The sequence below is a fragment of the Andrographis paniculata genome, unplaced genomic scaffold (genome assembly GCF_009805555.1).
Source record: "Andrographis paniculata isolate CXL003 unplaced genomic scaffold, ASM980555v1 Contig14END, whole genome shotgun sequence".
Lineage (NCBI taxonomy): Eukaryota > Viridiplantae > Streptophyta > Magnoliopsida > Lamiales > Acanthaceae > Andrographis > Andrographis paniculata.
Genome location: NW_026137424.1, coordinates 2,005,638 through 2,021,763, shown reverse-complemented (window position 1 = coordinate 2,021,763; position 16,126 = coordinate 2,005,638). Strand labels below are relative to the sequence as shown.

Genomic DNA, 16,126 nt, shown 5'->3' with positions numbered 1-16,126 from the left:
TACGAAAATAAAAAATAAAAAATAATACCAATAAAAACAGAAATAATCAATTTTGATTTTATTATTAAAAATGTCAACAATTTTAATCTTATTATAAATAAAAAAAAATTATAATCGTATTATGTTAATATATTATAGGGTAAACTGTTTTTTTGTCCCATAACTGTATCATTTTAGTCCTGTGGAGCTTGTCGCAAACTAGTCCTATAAGTGAAAAATTTTCGCTGTTTTAGTCCTCCGGCGCCGGAGGTGACGTGTCCGCCAGGTCAGCGACACCTAAAGGACACGTGGATTTTTTTTTCATTTTTTTATAATTTTATTTTATTTTTTTTTTAATTGGACCAAATAAAAAAATTTAAAAAAAATACAAATAAAATTTAAAATAAATTAAAAATAAGTTTTAAAGAAATTTAAAAAATGAAAAAAAAAATCCACGTGGATACGTCACCTCCGGCGAGCCACGCGGGCATCTCCAACGCCGGAGGACTAAAACAGCAAAAAAATTTCACTTATGAGACTAATTTGCAACATGCTCTATTGAGGTCCAATTACTGGACTAAAAAAACAGTTTACACTATATTATATTATCCGTAGTTATTATACGATGTCTGATAGTACACAATATATGTCAACACTATTGTAACTCTTAACATAGTAACAACAACCATTTAGTTACGGAGCCGTGGGGCACCTCTAAGTCTTGTCTCCTACACATAATTCTCGCGCGGAAAAAAATAAATAAATAAATACCACGACAAGTTCTTACCACGACAACCTTAGCATTGCGATTTCGACAAAATACGAGAATTTCAAAACAAGGAACACCTCAAATAGCATATACATGGACAACATCATCACTCTAATAAGTATCTATAATCGATTACAAACTACTACTACTACTACCAAAGTGTCGACACATTTGCGCACAATAAACTCACCCCAAGGCATAAAAGATCGATAGTAAAACAAGAACCGTCACACATAACTAAAGAACCCAAAACCATTCCTACATACGACTTAAAAATCGTAAAATGCAATCAAGACAAAGAAAAACGATTTAAGACCATTAAACTAGGCGACATCGCCGTTCGTCTACAATAGTTTCTTCTTTTCATGATTTTTTAAAAAAAAAAATTTCTGAATTTTTGTATATTCATGTGTTAAAACATCACTTAGCCATCATAACCTTAACAAACTCCTCGTAATTAATTTGCCCATCGCCGTCCACATCAGCTTCGCGGATCATTTCATCGACCTCCTCGTCGGTCAGTTTCTCGCCGAGGTTTGTCATGACATGACGGAGCTCGGCAGCAGAGATGAAACCGTTCTGATCCTTGTCGAACACGCGGAACGCCTCCTTCAGCTCCTCCTCGGAATCGGTATCCTTCATTTTCCTCGCCATGAGGTTTAAAAACTCCGGGAAATCGATGGTCCCGTTGCCGTCGGCATCCACCTCATTGATCATGTCCTGGAGCTCGGCTTCCGTCGGATTCTGACCCAAGGATCTCATCACCGTGCCGAGCTCCTTGGTTGTGATGCAACCTGTTCGATTAAGTTCGTTCAAGTAATCAGAAAATTGCAATAAATAATCCGCGACATTATTGGCGGAAACCAAAATGAAGTGGCGTTGAAAAAATCATTTGAGCGAAACGGAAGCCAAAATGTGAAATGGGAATAGTATATAAGGTGAAAATTGGGTCATGTTGAAGCTCGGCTCGTTTATCCCTATAAATTATATTAATATATCAATAATATAAATTAATTATTGGTAACGAGCTCATTTGAGCTACTCGCGAGCCGAGCTCGAGCTTGGCTCGTTTGTAAAAAAAATAATTTTCAAGCTTGAGCTCGGCTTGTTTATCTCTGTAAATTATATTAATATATAAATAATATAAATTAATTGTCACTAACGAGCTCATTTGAGCTACTCGTGAACCGAGATCGAGCTCGGCTCGTTTGTAAAAAGAATAATTTTCGAGCTCGAGCTCGACTCGTTTATCTCTATAAACGAGCCAAGTCGAGCTTGGCTTGCCAGGTACTCGATTCGTTTAACAGCTCTATGCTTGAGTAAGAAAAGTACTTCGGATGTGTTAGATTGAAGGATTTTGTGGAATTTCTACTATTCTTACAAAATTCCCCTCCCCCCTCTAAAAAATATCAAATCAAACACTTATTTTTCATTTTTTATATTATACTAAAAGTCAATTTTATATTCAAAATATCACGTCAATTTTTATTTATATCACATCATACAAATATTTCAACTTCAGAATTTTTTCTTTTCAAATCTCATCCCAAAATCCAAACCCTCAAACAAACACACCCGAATCGAAAATCGTGACTACAACTATACGAAACGTTTTCAAATTAAGGATGTTCGGTATGACATACTAAAATTTATACTGAATATCGTATATCACTATACAAAAAATTCAGTACAACAAATACTATATACCATAGCATAGTGATAATTCAAAATTGCCCATTAGGCCGTACCATATAGGTATATTTCTTTCAACCGAAATTAAAAATAATAAGTTTGGTATCATCCAACTAATTATTAATCAAATGTCATTGGGTGTGTTCTTTCGTAAGATTTTCCAAAATTTCTACTATTCAGAAATATTTTTGGCTCCAAAAACAACATCAAATCAAACTTATCATAATAAAAATCAATTTTACATTAAAAAACATCACGTATCAAATTATAACCCCAAAATCCAAACACCGAACAAACACATATCACTCCGACGATTCAAGCAATTACCAATCAAATAACCCTAATCCGATTTCAATTTTAATTAAAACAAACAGAAACCAGATCTAACGCACAATACAGAAACCCTAATTCCCAAATTCGGCACGGTTTAACCGCAAAGACGAAGAAATCATTCCGATGATTCAAGCAATTACCAATCAAAATAACCCTAATCCGATTTCAATTTTAATCAAAGCAAACAGAAACCAGATCTGGCGCACAATAGAGAAACCCTAATCCCCAAATTCAGCATTCACAGAAACGATAAACAATCAATGCAGAAGGAAGAAACCAACGATAATCAAAAGCAATAAAAAAACCGATCGAACCATCTCCATCCTTGTCGAACAGGCTGAAGGCCTCCTTGAACTCGGAGATCTGGTCGTCCGTCAACTGATCCGCCATTTCCGCGACGCAGCTCGAACTCAAATACAATTAATCGATGGATCCTGAAGAAATTTGGGGTGTGCGGAGACTCTCCGGCGGGGGTGGGGTATTTGTAGGGAAGGAATTTACCCAGCAACGCGTCTGTAAATCGATGGATCGATCGGAAGGGGACAAAGGTAGGATGCGATGGTAAAAAAGGACACGCAAAAGAAAGACGAGACTTTTCTATGGCGCAGAAGAAATGAATATACAGAGCGATCGTCGGAAAACAAATTAATTAATATTCGACAGTTTTTATTTTTTTATTTATTTTTTTTTTTCAATCTTTGTCTTGACGTCGCGAAACTTCTTCCCGCTTTGCGCTTACACGCTGTGCGGTACAAATTTTAGTTTAAATTTAATATTAAAATAATATATGTAATATCCCGTCCAAATGATAGAAACTTAAAAATTATAGCAAAAGAAATATATGTTTAATATTTCTGGCCATTAATTATGACAATTTATTTGTATTAAACAATTTTATTCATTGATAATTTTATTAATTTTATTTAAATAAATAATATACAATTTATTTTTTTTTTTTTTTAGGTAAAATTATTCGTAACTTTTGAGTAATTTTGAAATTCAACATAAATTTTGTTTGTATTTTAAAAATTGCAATATACCTCTTTATTCTACCTCTTTATATTTGAAAATTATTGTATGAAATCTCTGCTATCTAAAATTTAGACGCGGAAAATATAAAAAAAAATTTATACAATATTTTTTAAAATATAAAAGACATTATACAATTTTTAAATATAGAGAATATACATTAAGTTTCGAAACTTCACAATAAAATTAAAAAATAAAAATGATCTTTTTTATATAATTACATCATTTTTACTATCATTTATTTAATATTACTATTATTTATCATTTTTTATTTACTCTATTTTTGTATTAAAATATTGATTAATCTTCGTGTCCCGTCAAAATGACATGATTAGTACTTCTAATGTCGTGCTTTGGTTATTATGTCGATGATTTGATTCAATAAGTATATATTAATATATAAAGTACCTTAGGTTCAGGTTCGGGTCAGCTTAAACGGGTTACAAAAGTCTTGACCTAAATTTGACCTGTTTAATTAAATGGGTTGATATTTGCAACCTTAATCTGACCTTTTATTAATCGGGTCAATATGAATTTGACTCATATAACCCAATTAAATCTAGAATATTTAAATTTTAATTTAAAATTACAATTTATACTAACAAAATTTTTAAATGCATAATATATATACATATTAAAGCAAAAAAATTATTTATTCATATCATGAAACCGATATTCAAGAATCGAATATACAAAAACTACATAATAGTACACAACACAATCCTTTATTTTTTATTGTTTATTTTTATAAAATTGGCTATAAATATTGAATTGTATTGATAAAATTTTAAAAATATATTTAAATTTAAAATAATATTAATTAAACAGGTTAGAAGGGTTATTTTCATGTCAAAATATAGATCTTAACCTGACCCATTTAATTAAATGGGTTAAACGGGTTTAACCCAATTATTAATTGGGTCAAAAATCTCAACCCAAACCCAACTATTTCAGGTCAGGTTCCGGTCGGGTTAATTTTTGTCAGCCCTATATTCAATATCACATTTTAATATAATACTCCTTCCATCCCATCCCATGTAATATGAGTGTATTACTGTAGACACGAGAATTTAGGTAAAGTATAATTAGTAAGTAATTAAAAATTATATTAGTAAAAATAATTATCTATTAAGATTAAGATAAGTAAATAGTTTAATTAAAATTAAGAAAATTATAAAATTTAAAATTTAAAAGGCGATTAAAGTGCATAATTATATTTCCAAAAATAAAAATGACAAATTATATGGGACGGACGAAAATAGAAAATAGGAACAAATTATATAGGACGGAGGGAGTATATAACATATATTTTTATACTCCCTCTATCTCATAACTATGTATCAATTTGCTTTTTATCCGAGGTTCTAGAAATATTAGTATTATATTGGAATATAGTAGGAATAAAGTAGAAATGACTAAAATAACTTTATTAATATTGTGTGATATAAAGGTAATGACATTTTTGTAATATATTATAAGTTGTAAAAGTATTTGTAATGTTAGGTAAATAATACAATTATTAAAAAAAAAATAGAAATGAATACTTTGTTATAAAGACGGAATAAAATAGAAAAAATAAATACTTTATTATGAAACATACGGAGTATTTACTTAATTGCTTTTGAATATACTATTGAATGTGCTTTTAATTAAAAATAAAATAAAATTATACTCACTCTTAATTAAAAGTATTATTTTTTTATTTTTATATGTTGTTATTCAAAAATATTTTTTTATTATAATATAAATAATTATACATTAATATCAAAATATATTTTAAATTTTTATATAAAATACAAGTATATTTGTACATATTTAATTAACTTATATATAAAATAGCAAAGATATTTTTATATTTTATATTAATTAATAAAATAAAAAAGAAGGTAGAAGAAACGAAAAGAAATGTGTTAGTTGGTTTCTATTTTGAATTTTAATTTACATAATAAAATTTTTGAATTAAATTAATTATTTAATTAAATATAATTAGAAATTGATGAAATATTTTAAATATAAAATTAATTTATAATATAATATAAAAATATTTAATTTCATATTTATTTTTTACAAAAAATTTTTTTACAGAGGATAAAGGATAGAAAGGAACTAAAATGATAGAAAAAATAAAATAAAAAATATGATACTAGAACAAACAATGTCAACAGCGACTAACGCGGCAAGTTCGACGTCAGAAACCATTTTATAAAAAAAATCAAAAATTTATTCTCGTATTTAAAATTTTAAAATAATAAAAAAAGTTAAAAATAAAAAAAGAAAACAGAGTTTATAAAAAAAAGAAAAAAAAGAAAGTAAAGGCCACCATCTATGACCTGGTAAAGCTATTATTGACTGTTGACTGCTTTAAGGTCTTCTCTAAAAACTAAAGTCTGATGATAAGGACGTGTTTGGTCTCTTCCAAAAATTGCAACTACTTTTCACATTTATTGTCCTCCTTCGCAAACACCGCACATTCCTTTCTTCGCTGCCATTTTTTATCGCACAAAGTCGCGGCGGTGGTCTGGTCTGGTTACGCGGAAGAGGACGATCGAATCCACCGGAGGAGGCACTACGCCGGCGATATTAACAAGATCCGACGGAGCTATGGCCGCCGTCGATTTATCGGTAACCGTAACCCTAGCTATTTTTGCAGCGTCGCTGGTTTTGCCTAAAGCGTGCGGGAATTCCGACGGCGACGCGCTCTCCTCGCTCCGCCGGAGCTTGTCGGACCCCGATAAGGTGCTGGAGAGCTGGGATCCGAACCTCGTGACGCCCTGCACATGGTTTCACGTCACCTGCAACAAGGACAGCCGCGTTACTCGATTGTATGTGTTTCTGTTATAACTCTGGTTTTCCTTTGCGATTTTTGCTTATATTAAATGTTTTTGGGTTTGAATTCTGTGGTTTTTACGTTCGATTGAATATTTTTGTTTGGTGAATTTGAATTTGCAGAGGAAATGTTTGATTTGCCTTGGCTTGTTAGGGCAGACTTTGATTCCATATTTTGGTTATCATACTTTCTGTTTAGAGCTTGCTTTTAGAGTATAATTCTCAAATTTGAGCAGTGAAAATGGCTGTTTTCAAGATTGTTATAAGATTTCGTTGATTACTAGGACGAGCAAAATATCCAAAATTCGAATATGTAATCCGAACCCAACTGAAATTTAAATTTTAGTTTGGATTGTATTGAATTTTTTTAAAATTTGGTACATATTGCATGCTTTGTGAGTTCTTATTTGTGAACTTTTTGTATTTAATATTTGTTCTTTAGTATTAAATGTTAGGTAATAAATTTGTCTAATATTTAAAAAAAAATTCATATTTTTGGATTTGTCAAAATTCGAGCCATATATCTGAATACTCGCCCCTATTAAGGACACAAATTTGATGTAAGATCTGCTATTTGTCGTTTCAATTGCAAGTGTTCTTGTGGTGCACGTGGATTCTGGTTTCGATTTGGCATTTAAAGAATGGCTGTCAAAATGCTGGCGTCATTATGGTTAGGAACACCCTGATTCGGCTGTTGTTGGCTTTTAAGGTAAGCTAGCAGCAATGGGAGTCAAGGATTATGAACAAAATCCCCTGCCAATGGATACCTATAGTAAAGATGGCATAAATGACATGCCATTGAGATGTATCTATGGAAAAGTTGGAGTGATCTATGGCTTTGGTTCTATGCTACGAATGTTTTGACGCTGCTTGGTTTGCATTATTCAGTGTTACCTTCAGCCGTGACGTGTCTATCTATTTTAGGAAATGCTCGTAGGGGGAGGGAAGCCATGATCTATTGGACATTGTTTTTGTTGGAATTAAGTGCTCCGGGCCAAGAATTTGAAACTTTATGGACTTGTTCTTGAGGAGAATGAAAGAGCAAGAATGTTGTCCGGGTGAAAAGTCTTCGTGTAGTATACAAGAGCACTTGCAATAGAAACAACAAGCAACAACCTCCTGGTGCCATGAAATCCCCTAGCTTTTGTATAGAGGAGAATCTACGGGTGTGTTTATTTGGGGATTTGGGTTTCGTATAGTTGTTTGATATGATATTTTAAATATAAAATTGATTTATAGTATAATGTATATATAAAAAGATAAGTATTTGATTTGATGTTCTCTTAGGATAAAATGTCATGAATAATAGAAATCTTGTAAAAAAATACAAATAAAAACCCAAACAAACGCAGCCTTTGAGTCCTTGAAAAAGTATTGTCCACTATGTTGCTCTAATATAACTCGTTAGAATTTAAACATTGTATGGTTGCAATTAATATAAAAAATGTTTTTATTATAGGGAGTAAATGTAATATGGACTAAAATCAAATATAAAACCTACTATAATTTTAATATATGTAACACATTATAGCATTTTATAGAGTTCTTGGTAAATATTGTAAAATATTGCTTTTCATATGGTTGGGTTTTTGGAATAGTAAAACTTTAAATTGAAATTATTATTTGTTCTAGTATAAACAGGTGTTTAATATGATATTTTTTGAAAGGATAAAAATAAGTTACTGTACATAAATAGTGAAAACAGATATAGGAAAACACAACCAAACAAACACCTACTTATCTTTTTCTCTAAAATACATTAAAACTAACACAATGCTACCGTAGATTCTAGAAGTAAATATAAACTATTTATCGCCGTTTCTAGAGCATACTCATGTTATGTTATTTGTAATTTTAATACTTTGATTTTGTTTCCTAGCTTACTATTATAACTTATTAGTATAAATGGGAACTTTCACTAATCTCAATGTAGAAAATATGATGCTTTAATTTCTATCCTTTTTATAAGTCTTTGTGTGTACTGTTTTGGATTTGTTCTTCGTTCATTCTTAGGAACATATACGGAATCATGTAATTCTGTTGATTTGGTGGATAGAACTCTTTAAATTAGTAGTTTACGGATTTAGTTGTGTATTTCGAATAGTGCCTTTGCTTTAGCCATACCATCCATGGGACTATGATTATGCTGAGAACATAGTCACGATAAATGTTGTGTTTTTGGACTTAAAAATGTATAATACTATAATATTTTGATGTAGTGTCATACCAAGACGATTAAATGACTTCTGGCCCTTTTGGCTATTTCCCGGACTTTTGCTGTGTCTAGATGCATTCTTGGAGTGTTCAATGGAAAATGTTTTTTTTTTTTTTTAAATGAATTTTTACTGTAGGTAAAGTTGGATTTGATTTTTGAATAGTAAAAGTTTGAATTTGAATAATTTTTTTTTTATGTGATATAAATAGACGCTAGATGTGATTTTTTAATGTACATTTGACTTTTAATATAATATATAAAATGAAAAATAATTTTTCATTTTAATATTTTTTGAGGAAAAACATAAAGTGAATAGGAAAAATCTCGTGAGAAATCTACAAAGGAAAACAACCACAGTGTCTTGTGAATATGAATAATTTAAAATTCAATAGGAGATGCCATTTAGATAGAAGTTTTTTGAGTTTTGTAGTTTTGAAAAATTTTAAGAATAGTAAAAAGTTTTGTATTTGATTTTCAAAAAATTGCTATTGATGAGTAGTTACAAAACTTCCAAAAATGTGTATGTGAACAGTTGGAATTAAATAATGTATTATATTTATGTTATAGATATATAATGTTAATTGTGTGTAGCTACTCCATGGATGTGCTGTCTTAAAATTAAAAGTTCTTCGAAGAAGTTATCCTAATGCAGCATATATTTTTTCTCTTTAGCTAATATCAATTGTGGGTGAAAATTTCAGTTCCAATCATCTCGTCGATCTATCCTTTTTGTTTGCTTCGTGATGTTTAAACTTATCAATTAAACAGGGATCTCGGAAACTCAAATTTATCTGGACATTTAGTGCCGGAGCTCGGGAAGCTCGAGCATCTCGAATATCTGTAAGCACAATATCTTACTTCCAATTCGACAATGTCTTAACTCACATTTGTGACCCCTCCATGAATGATTTTCTTTTTTTTTTTTTTTTTTCTGCGACTTGATTGTTCCCAAATATTTATTTTGAAATACCTCGATTGTCTTACATCCCACCGAGAACAGTAAAAACATGATATATTGATCTTGCAGGGAGCTTTACAGAAATAACATCCAAGGATCGATTCCTTCAGAGCTTGGTAAACTAAAGAAGTTGATCAGTTTGGACCTATACAACAACAATATCTCAGGAAAAATACCTCCGTCGCTGGGAAATTTGAAATCCCTTGTCTTTCTGTAAGTTCGTATCTACAGCGCAGTTTCAACAAGATCCGATTCCATACGAGTAATTCTAATAGTTTGATAGTTTTGGAGATGTTAAATACTATGCCGGCTCGTATTTTTCTTATTGGGTTTAATGTTATGCAAAATTGTGTGTTCCGGCTCAACAAATCCTAACTCCAGCCTCTATTTGTTGCAACAGGCGTCTAAACGATAACCAGCTCACTGGACCTATCCCGAGGACACTAGCTAGTGTATCGAGCTTGAAAGTTGTGTAAGTGTTTTTTTTTTTTTTTTTTTAAATTTTGATCCAACTACAAGCTTACATCCCTAATACTTTGTTCAATATTGTTATTACATTCCCGTCTTTCCATTTCCAGGGACGTGTCAAATAACAATTTATGTGGCCCAATACCTACTACTGGCTCCTTCGAGCATGTTCCTTTACACAAGTAAGACACTCAATTTGTAGTGCCTTTCATCTTTCTAAATTTTCAGCTCAAGGCCTATTTTGTTTTGTTTTTCTTCAAATTGGCTATTAATTTTTTTCGTGTCTTCAATGGCTGCCTTTGGTCGTATTTTTTAGCGGAATATCAATAAATATAAAACAATACATTGATACTTATGCATGCTAATCAAAACATGGTAAATCATTCCTTTTTTTTTGTTTGATCAATTTAAGGTTTTAGGCAATGCAATTATTTAAGATTGTTTAGCCTATCATGTTTGTGTTCACGCTGTAAATATATAAAAGCATATGCTTTTTCAATTTAAGTTTTTAGGCGATATGGTTATCTTTAAAATGTTTACTGTTATTATGCTTGTGTTTACGCTGTATAAATATAAAAAGATTTTTTTCATTTTGTGTTTTTGAATGAATGTGTTTTATGTTACGTATATTGAATTGGGTAGGTAATATAAAATAATATTTTATGTTAATTGTTGACTTTTTATGAGTGAATAAAGTATATATATTATGGTTGTGGATCCTGTGTTGATTCGGCCAAGTCAGCATGGTGCTGATTTGACCGGATCAACATATTTCATACACATAATCAACATATATTTACACATAGTACAATATATGCTGAGTTATAATATAACATATATTGCATTATAAATATGATGAGATATATATAAATATATGTTGATTATTCGTATAGCATATGCTGATCTGATCAAATCAACACCATGCTGATTTGACTGAATCAACAGCTGATCCATGCCCATATATTATATATTGTGTTAATGTGTGTATTGTATTTTTTAAAAAATAATATTTATAAACAATCGTTCCACCCAAATTTTTTGTTTGGCGCTATTATGTGTTAAAGCTGTAAAGCTCTTTCAATTTGAGCATTTAGGCGACAAAGATATTTTAAGTTGTTTGATAATATCATGTTTGCGATTAGGCTGTAAAGTTTTGTCCTGTTATATTTGTGCTTCGTGTAGCATTACATATTTTAAAATTCCTTCGGCTTATCATATGTTGTCTTTTCTTCTACGCACTTGACAATTTTGGGATGATTTGTCAGTTTTGAGAACAATCCTCGTTTGGAAGGCCCGGAGCTGCAGGGGCTCGCTAGCTACGACACAAACTGCTCGTGAAGAAACTGAATGGCGACTAAACCTGTCGACTTCCTCTCGTCTCGACTTCTCTACAGTACGCTTGGTTGTGTAAGAGTTTGCTATTATAGCTTTATGGTTAAGGTAATGAATCGATGACGACGAACATTTGTATAATTCTCGTGTTGTCTATTTATGGAAATCCAATGGTGTGTTTATTTGGTATGGTCATTTTTATTTTATTTTTTTTTTTTTGTAAAGAGATATTTCCTCCGTCCCGGATTTTTATACCGTATTGCATGCCGGTACGGAAATTAAAAAATAATACTTCCTCAGGGATAATTATGACACTTTGTTTGGTTACTGAGGTTGAAAAATAATAATGTTTTAATATAAAAGTTAGGTAGATAAAACGTAAAATGCAGGTATTATATTAAATTTTTTAAAAAAAATGCTAAAAAGTGATGTTACAAATAGAAAATATGAGTAAAAAAGCAATAAACTTTACTTCCTCCGTCTACTGTGGAATTAGTAAGTAATTAAGAAATATATTAATAAAATTAATTATGATTTTGATAAAAATAATTATAGATTAAAATTAAAATAATTTAATTAAAATAAAAGAATTATATAAATTAGGAATTTTAAAATGTTATAAAGTATGTATAATTGTATCTTTAAAAATGAAAAAATGATTTGAAATGAACGAAAATATGAAGAGTGGACAAGCCGAGGGAGTACAATTTAGGAGGGACAAATTAACTTAATTATGTCAATTTTTATACCACATAGACTTTATTTCTTTGTTTTTCTTTAAAAAAAAATAAATTAAAATCAATATTGTTCGAGTAAAAAAAAATTAAAATACGAGTACAAAATCAACAAAAACACAAACTAAAGAAACCCTTATAATCATTCTACAATAAACAAGCAACACATACAAAGCTATATTAAGGCCCAAAAAAAAGAAAAAAATACAAGCAGGTCTTATTTTCCAAAAGGGTTAATAGAACCCTAACCCAAACTCAAACCCAAACCGGACTCATGTTCAAATTCAAATTCAAATTCAAACTTAAATTCAAATTCAAATTATTTACCTTCCCGCTCTATCTACCTATCAGTCCGTCTCCTCCGTTGATCGTACATTTTCTTTCCCAGTTTCTACCGCCGCCTCTCCACCGTGGGGCTCGATTTTCGGTTCACCGGCATCTTCGATTCGATTTTCATCCGTCTTGTTCCCGTCGGCCGAATCGAGCTTTTCGGAAGCGTCGAGTTTCTGGCTGTCTGGCGACGAGCTCCCCTCCGCGGATTCGACGTATTTGTCGAAGGCGGTAGGACGGGCCCGCCAATAAATCTCGCCTTCGCTGTCTGATCCGGACATGCCATCGGTTTGGTTCGCTTCGGACACCTCCTCGAGGATCGTCTGCATGCTGAACTGAGGGGCAGATTCCTTCGAAGCGCTCGACGGCATGGACGGCATCGACGTCAGGTCAGGAGTGTACGGCGACCCGACGTGCGATCTCGTGTCGATTAGCTCGTGTATGTTCGTAATGTTCAGATTCGGGATCGATCGTAGCTTGTCGAATGCGTCAACGGGCGTGTTCGGCACCTGGATTTTCAGCAGCAGTAAAAATTTAATATTTGATATAATATTTTATTATAAAAAAAAAAAAAACATTTGATACGATATATATTTTGAAAAAAAAAAATACTTTTAACGGTGAATAGTGACAAAAGTTTCAGGTAAATATTGTAGCGGTTACATTTGCTTTTGCGTCATTTACTTAACAATAAAAATATTCTATAATTTTATACAACGTCATTATATAAGTGCCGCTAATAGAAGTATTTTTACCTTTTTCCCTCGATTTGTATTAAGTTTTGATATAATAATTAATATTCAAGATCAACCCACAAAAAATAAATATGACCCTTAGAGCCAGACAGAGATAGCAAAAGATTTCGTAGTTTTTTTTCGTTACCTGAACTTCCTCGAGACGCTTGGCGCTCGGATTGTTCATCGGTATGTTGTAAAGGACGGCGGCGCTTTCCCTCGCTGACGGCGTCGAGATTTTCACACTTGCTTCTTGATAGTCTTCATCGTCATCGTCGTCATCGTCATTGTCTAATGTCGAAGTTGTGTTCTTTTCGATCGAACTCGATACAACTTTTGGTAGGCTCTCGACCAGATGTTTCGCCTCGTCGGAATCATTGGTCGGATTCTTAGCGTCGGGAGGGTTTGACGATTCGCCAGTAATCCCGTCCCACGTTCTTCCGATTAGAGACACTGTCTGCTTGACGAACGACGGGAGAAAATCTCCGGCAGATTCGGGATGCGGCTTCTTGATCGACGGGGGGCTTGAGTCGTAGACGGGCTCGACTTTGTGTTGAGATTCGTCGATTGGCGTATGAATTTGTGTCGACGCATCGATGTCGATGTCGTCTTTCGACGCTTCGTTAGTCGGCGAATGTGTCGAGACGTCGTCGATGTTGCTATCGTCTTTCGACGCTTCGTCGACCGGTGCATCGGTTCGCGTCGAGATATCGATGTCCTGACTGTCTTTCGACGCTTCGTCATCGTCGGAGACTCTTCCACTCGCTTCCGATGTTGAGGATGAGTCGTCGACGGCGGTATCGACTACTTCAGAACCCGAACCAACTTCCTCTTTCGACTCCTCTTCGGGAGTTTCCCCGTCGACCTCGGCAGAGACTATCTCGTGATCGTCAGAACCTCGACTTTCTGGAACCTCGACTTCCTCTGCGACACGGCCTGTATCGACGTCGGTATCCTCGACCGAACTAACGGACGCCGTCTCCGGCACCGAGCTCAGCCGGGAGTCGTTCGATGCGGCCGGTGGCTGACAGAACGGCGACTCGGCCACAAAGAACGGACGTAACTTAGCGTCGAGCTTCTCCGCGATCAAACTCTCGTTTCTTCTCATGAACACCTCTTGAAAACCTCCACCCCGCCGCGGCAGCGGCGGCAGAGCCGCTGCCCTCTCCTCACCAGAGTAACTCGCCGCGTCGAACGGATTCCGGCCCGGCAATAAAACGGACGGCGCCGAGCCCGGCACCGGAGGCATCCCCGGATTCTCGTTGCCTTCATCGAACGGGTTCTGATTTTGCCGCCTCCCCGTCGCGATCGGTGCGACGTTGTGTGGCCCTGCCGAGGTGGCTTCTAAGTCGATTAAGTTCATCTCCGGCACCATGCTTTGGTACTTCCGTTGGCGGCGCCGTTGCATCAAACTTTCGAGACGTTGATTCCGTTCGATCTCTGAACACCCTAAATCTTGGAGATTCCGTTGATCCTCCTCCGTCCAAGTGATCGCCGGCTTCGCCGGCGCGTCGCTCTGCGTCTCCGTCTCGACGTCGGACTCGTTGCCGCTGCTCGACTCCGGCGACACTTCCGACATGGCCTGAGAGCCGCGGAGCGATAACGGCACCAGCTGCACCGATCCGTCCTCGTCTAAGAGCGGGTGGAGCTCGTCGAGCGGCATTATATCCACCATTGATGACGTCGCCGCCGGCGAGGAGCTGGTGCTGCCGCCGGATCCGGAGCTCGATTCCATCATGTCATCGTCTTCCACATCTCCGTCGTCGCTGCCGCCGCCGGCGCAGCTCCGAATCTCCTCCACCCTCAGCCACGGCGACTCCGGCGGCGAATCAACATTCACCCTTTCGGAATCGAACGATTCGACGTCGGATTCGACGTGATCGCTTACTTCCCGACTCTCCACCGCCGCCTTCCCGGCCACGTCCGGCGGCCTCCTGTCCCTAAAATGGCATCCTCGGCATTTTCCGGCGGATTCCGCCGCCGTGTCGTGTACATCGGTTTCCGCCACGTCCGATCGCCCCAAATTCAGGAGCGCTCCGAGCAGAACCGCCGTGCAGACGAAAACAGGGGCGGCGGACATTAACAGGGAGAAGAAAACAGGGAATGATCGGCGGATAAACATCAAGAAACAGAGTGTGCATATGAGGAAGGGATGATTGCACACTGATTTCAGACATTTCTTCACTCCGAACATCACATTCTTCCCCATTTTCAGAAAATCTTCAAATAATTCGGAAACATTTCCCCCCTTTTCAGATCGATCATCTGCAGGAACCCAAATCGGAGAGAATTAAGGAATCAATCGATTAAGAAAACAATCGAATTGAATTCGGAATTGCAATTCGATTACCTGCAGATCAATCCTGAACCTCCGTTTTTGCCCTAATTTTGAATCTGATAAAAACATCCATATACATAAATACAAATATTTTCTGCAGAAATTCTATGAAGAAGATAAGATACTGAATCGTGTATGATCCTTTTCAACTGCATTTCTGGAATTAAGAGAAATTATTTTTAATTTTAAATTTTTTTAAAAAATTTCATTTTTCTCCAGAATGCGGATGGATGGAAGAAGAAGAAGATCTGAAATCTTACAAATTCGAGATATTAATTGGAGAACTGGAAATTTATTAACCGGTCCAGGGACTACCGGTCCATACTTGTCTTACTTTATGGGGTTGAACAGTGTTCGTGGACTGGGTCTGGTGCTCGGGTCCTAGGAGC

General features: G+C 34.7%; 3 protein-coding genes across 4 annotated transcripts; 1 reads left to right on the top strand and 2 right to left on the bottom strand.

Annotated features, from left to right (window-relative positions):
• Positions 1-961: 961 nt before the first annotated feature.
• LOC127258923 (calmodulin-7) lies at positions 962-3,391 on the bottom strand. Its single transcript, XM_051286000.1, has 2 exons — positions 3,088-3,391; positions 962-1,542 (listed from the first exon to the last, which is right to left on the bottom strand). The coding sequence occupies exons 1-2, from the start codon at positions 3,161-3,163 to the stop codon at positions 1,169-1,171; spliced, it is 450 nt and encodes a 149-aa protein (XP_051141957.1). The 5' UTR covers positions 3,164-3,391; the 3' UTR covers positions 962-1,168.
• A 2,846-nt stretch (positions 3,392-6,237) lies between these two features.
• Positions 6,238-11,790, top strand: LOC127258900 (leucine-rich repeat protein 1-like). Its single transcript, XM_051285966.1, has 6 exons — positions 6,238-6,624; positions 9,612-9,683; positions 9,871-10,014; positions 10,202-10,273; positions 10,380-10,451; positions 11,535-11,790. Exons 1-6 carry the CDS (start codon positions 6,404-6,406, stop codon positions 11,605-11,607), a joined length of 654 nt encoding a protein of 217 aa, XP_051141923.1. The 5' UTR covers positions 6,238-6,403; the 3' UTR covers positions 11,608-11,790.
• A 675-nt stretch (positions 11,791-12,465) lies between these two features.
• LOC127258880 (uncharacterized) lies at positions 12,466-16,083 on the bottom strand. 2 transcript variants are annotated; one of them, XM_051285941.1, is made up of 4 exons: positions 15,998-16,083; positions 15,750-15,793; positions 13,548-15,664; positions 12,466-13,174 (listed from the first exon to the last, which is right to left on the bottom strand). In XM_051285941.1, the coding sequence occupies exons 3-4, from the start codon at positions 15,606-15,608 to the stop codon at positions 12,683-12,685; spliced, it is 2,553 nt and encodes an 850-aa protein (XP_051141898.1). In that variant the 5' UTR covers positions 15,609-15,664; positions 15,750-15,793; positions 15,998-16,083; the 3' UTR covers positions 12,466-12,682. The 2 variants fall into 2 exon arrangements, with proteins under 2 accessions (XP_051141898.1, XP_051141890.1); XM_051285933.1 differs by lacking the exon at positions 15,998-16,083 and having other exon boundaries at positions 15,750-15,983.
• Between the last annotated feature and the right edge of the window lie 43 nt (positions 16,084-16,126).

What these genes read in the sequence shown, in the direction of transcription:
- LOC127258923 (XM_051286000.1), bottom strand. Translation starts at nt 3,163, where the DNA reads ATGGCGGATCAGTTGACGGACGACCAGATCTCCGAGTTCAAGGAGGCC. An exon ending in GTTCGACAAGGATGGAGATG is followed by an intron (nt 1,543 to 3,087) that starts GTTCGATCGGTT and finishes TTAATCGAACAG; the next exon opens with GTTGCATCACAACCAAGGAG.
- LOC127258900 (XM_051285966.1), top strand. Translation starts at nt 6,404, where the DNA reads ATGGCCGCCGTCGATTTATCGGTAACCGTAACCCTAGCTATTTTTGCA. An exon ending in GACAGCCGCGTTACTCGATT is followed by an intron (nt 6,625 to 9,611) that starts GTATGTGTTTCT and finishes TCAATTAAACAG; the next exon opens with GGATCTCGGAAACTCAAATT. An exon ending in TTGAAATCCCTTGTCTTTCT is followed by an intron (nt 10,015 to 10,201) that starts GTAAGTTCGTAT and finishes TTGTTGCAACAG; the next exon opens with GCGTCTAAACGATAACCAGC.
- LOC127258880 (XM_051285941.1), bottom strand. Translation starts at nt 15,608, where the DNA reads ATGGGGAAGAATGTGATGTTCGGAGTGAAGAAATGTCTGAAATCAGTG. An exon ending in AGCGTCTCGAGGAAGTTCAG is followed by an intron (nt 13,175 to 13,547) that starts GTAACGAAAAAA and finishes CTGAAAATCCAG; the next exon opens with GTGCCGAACACGCCCGTTGA.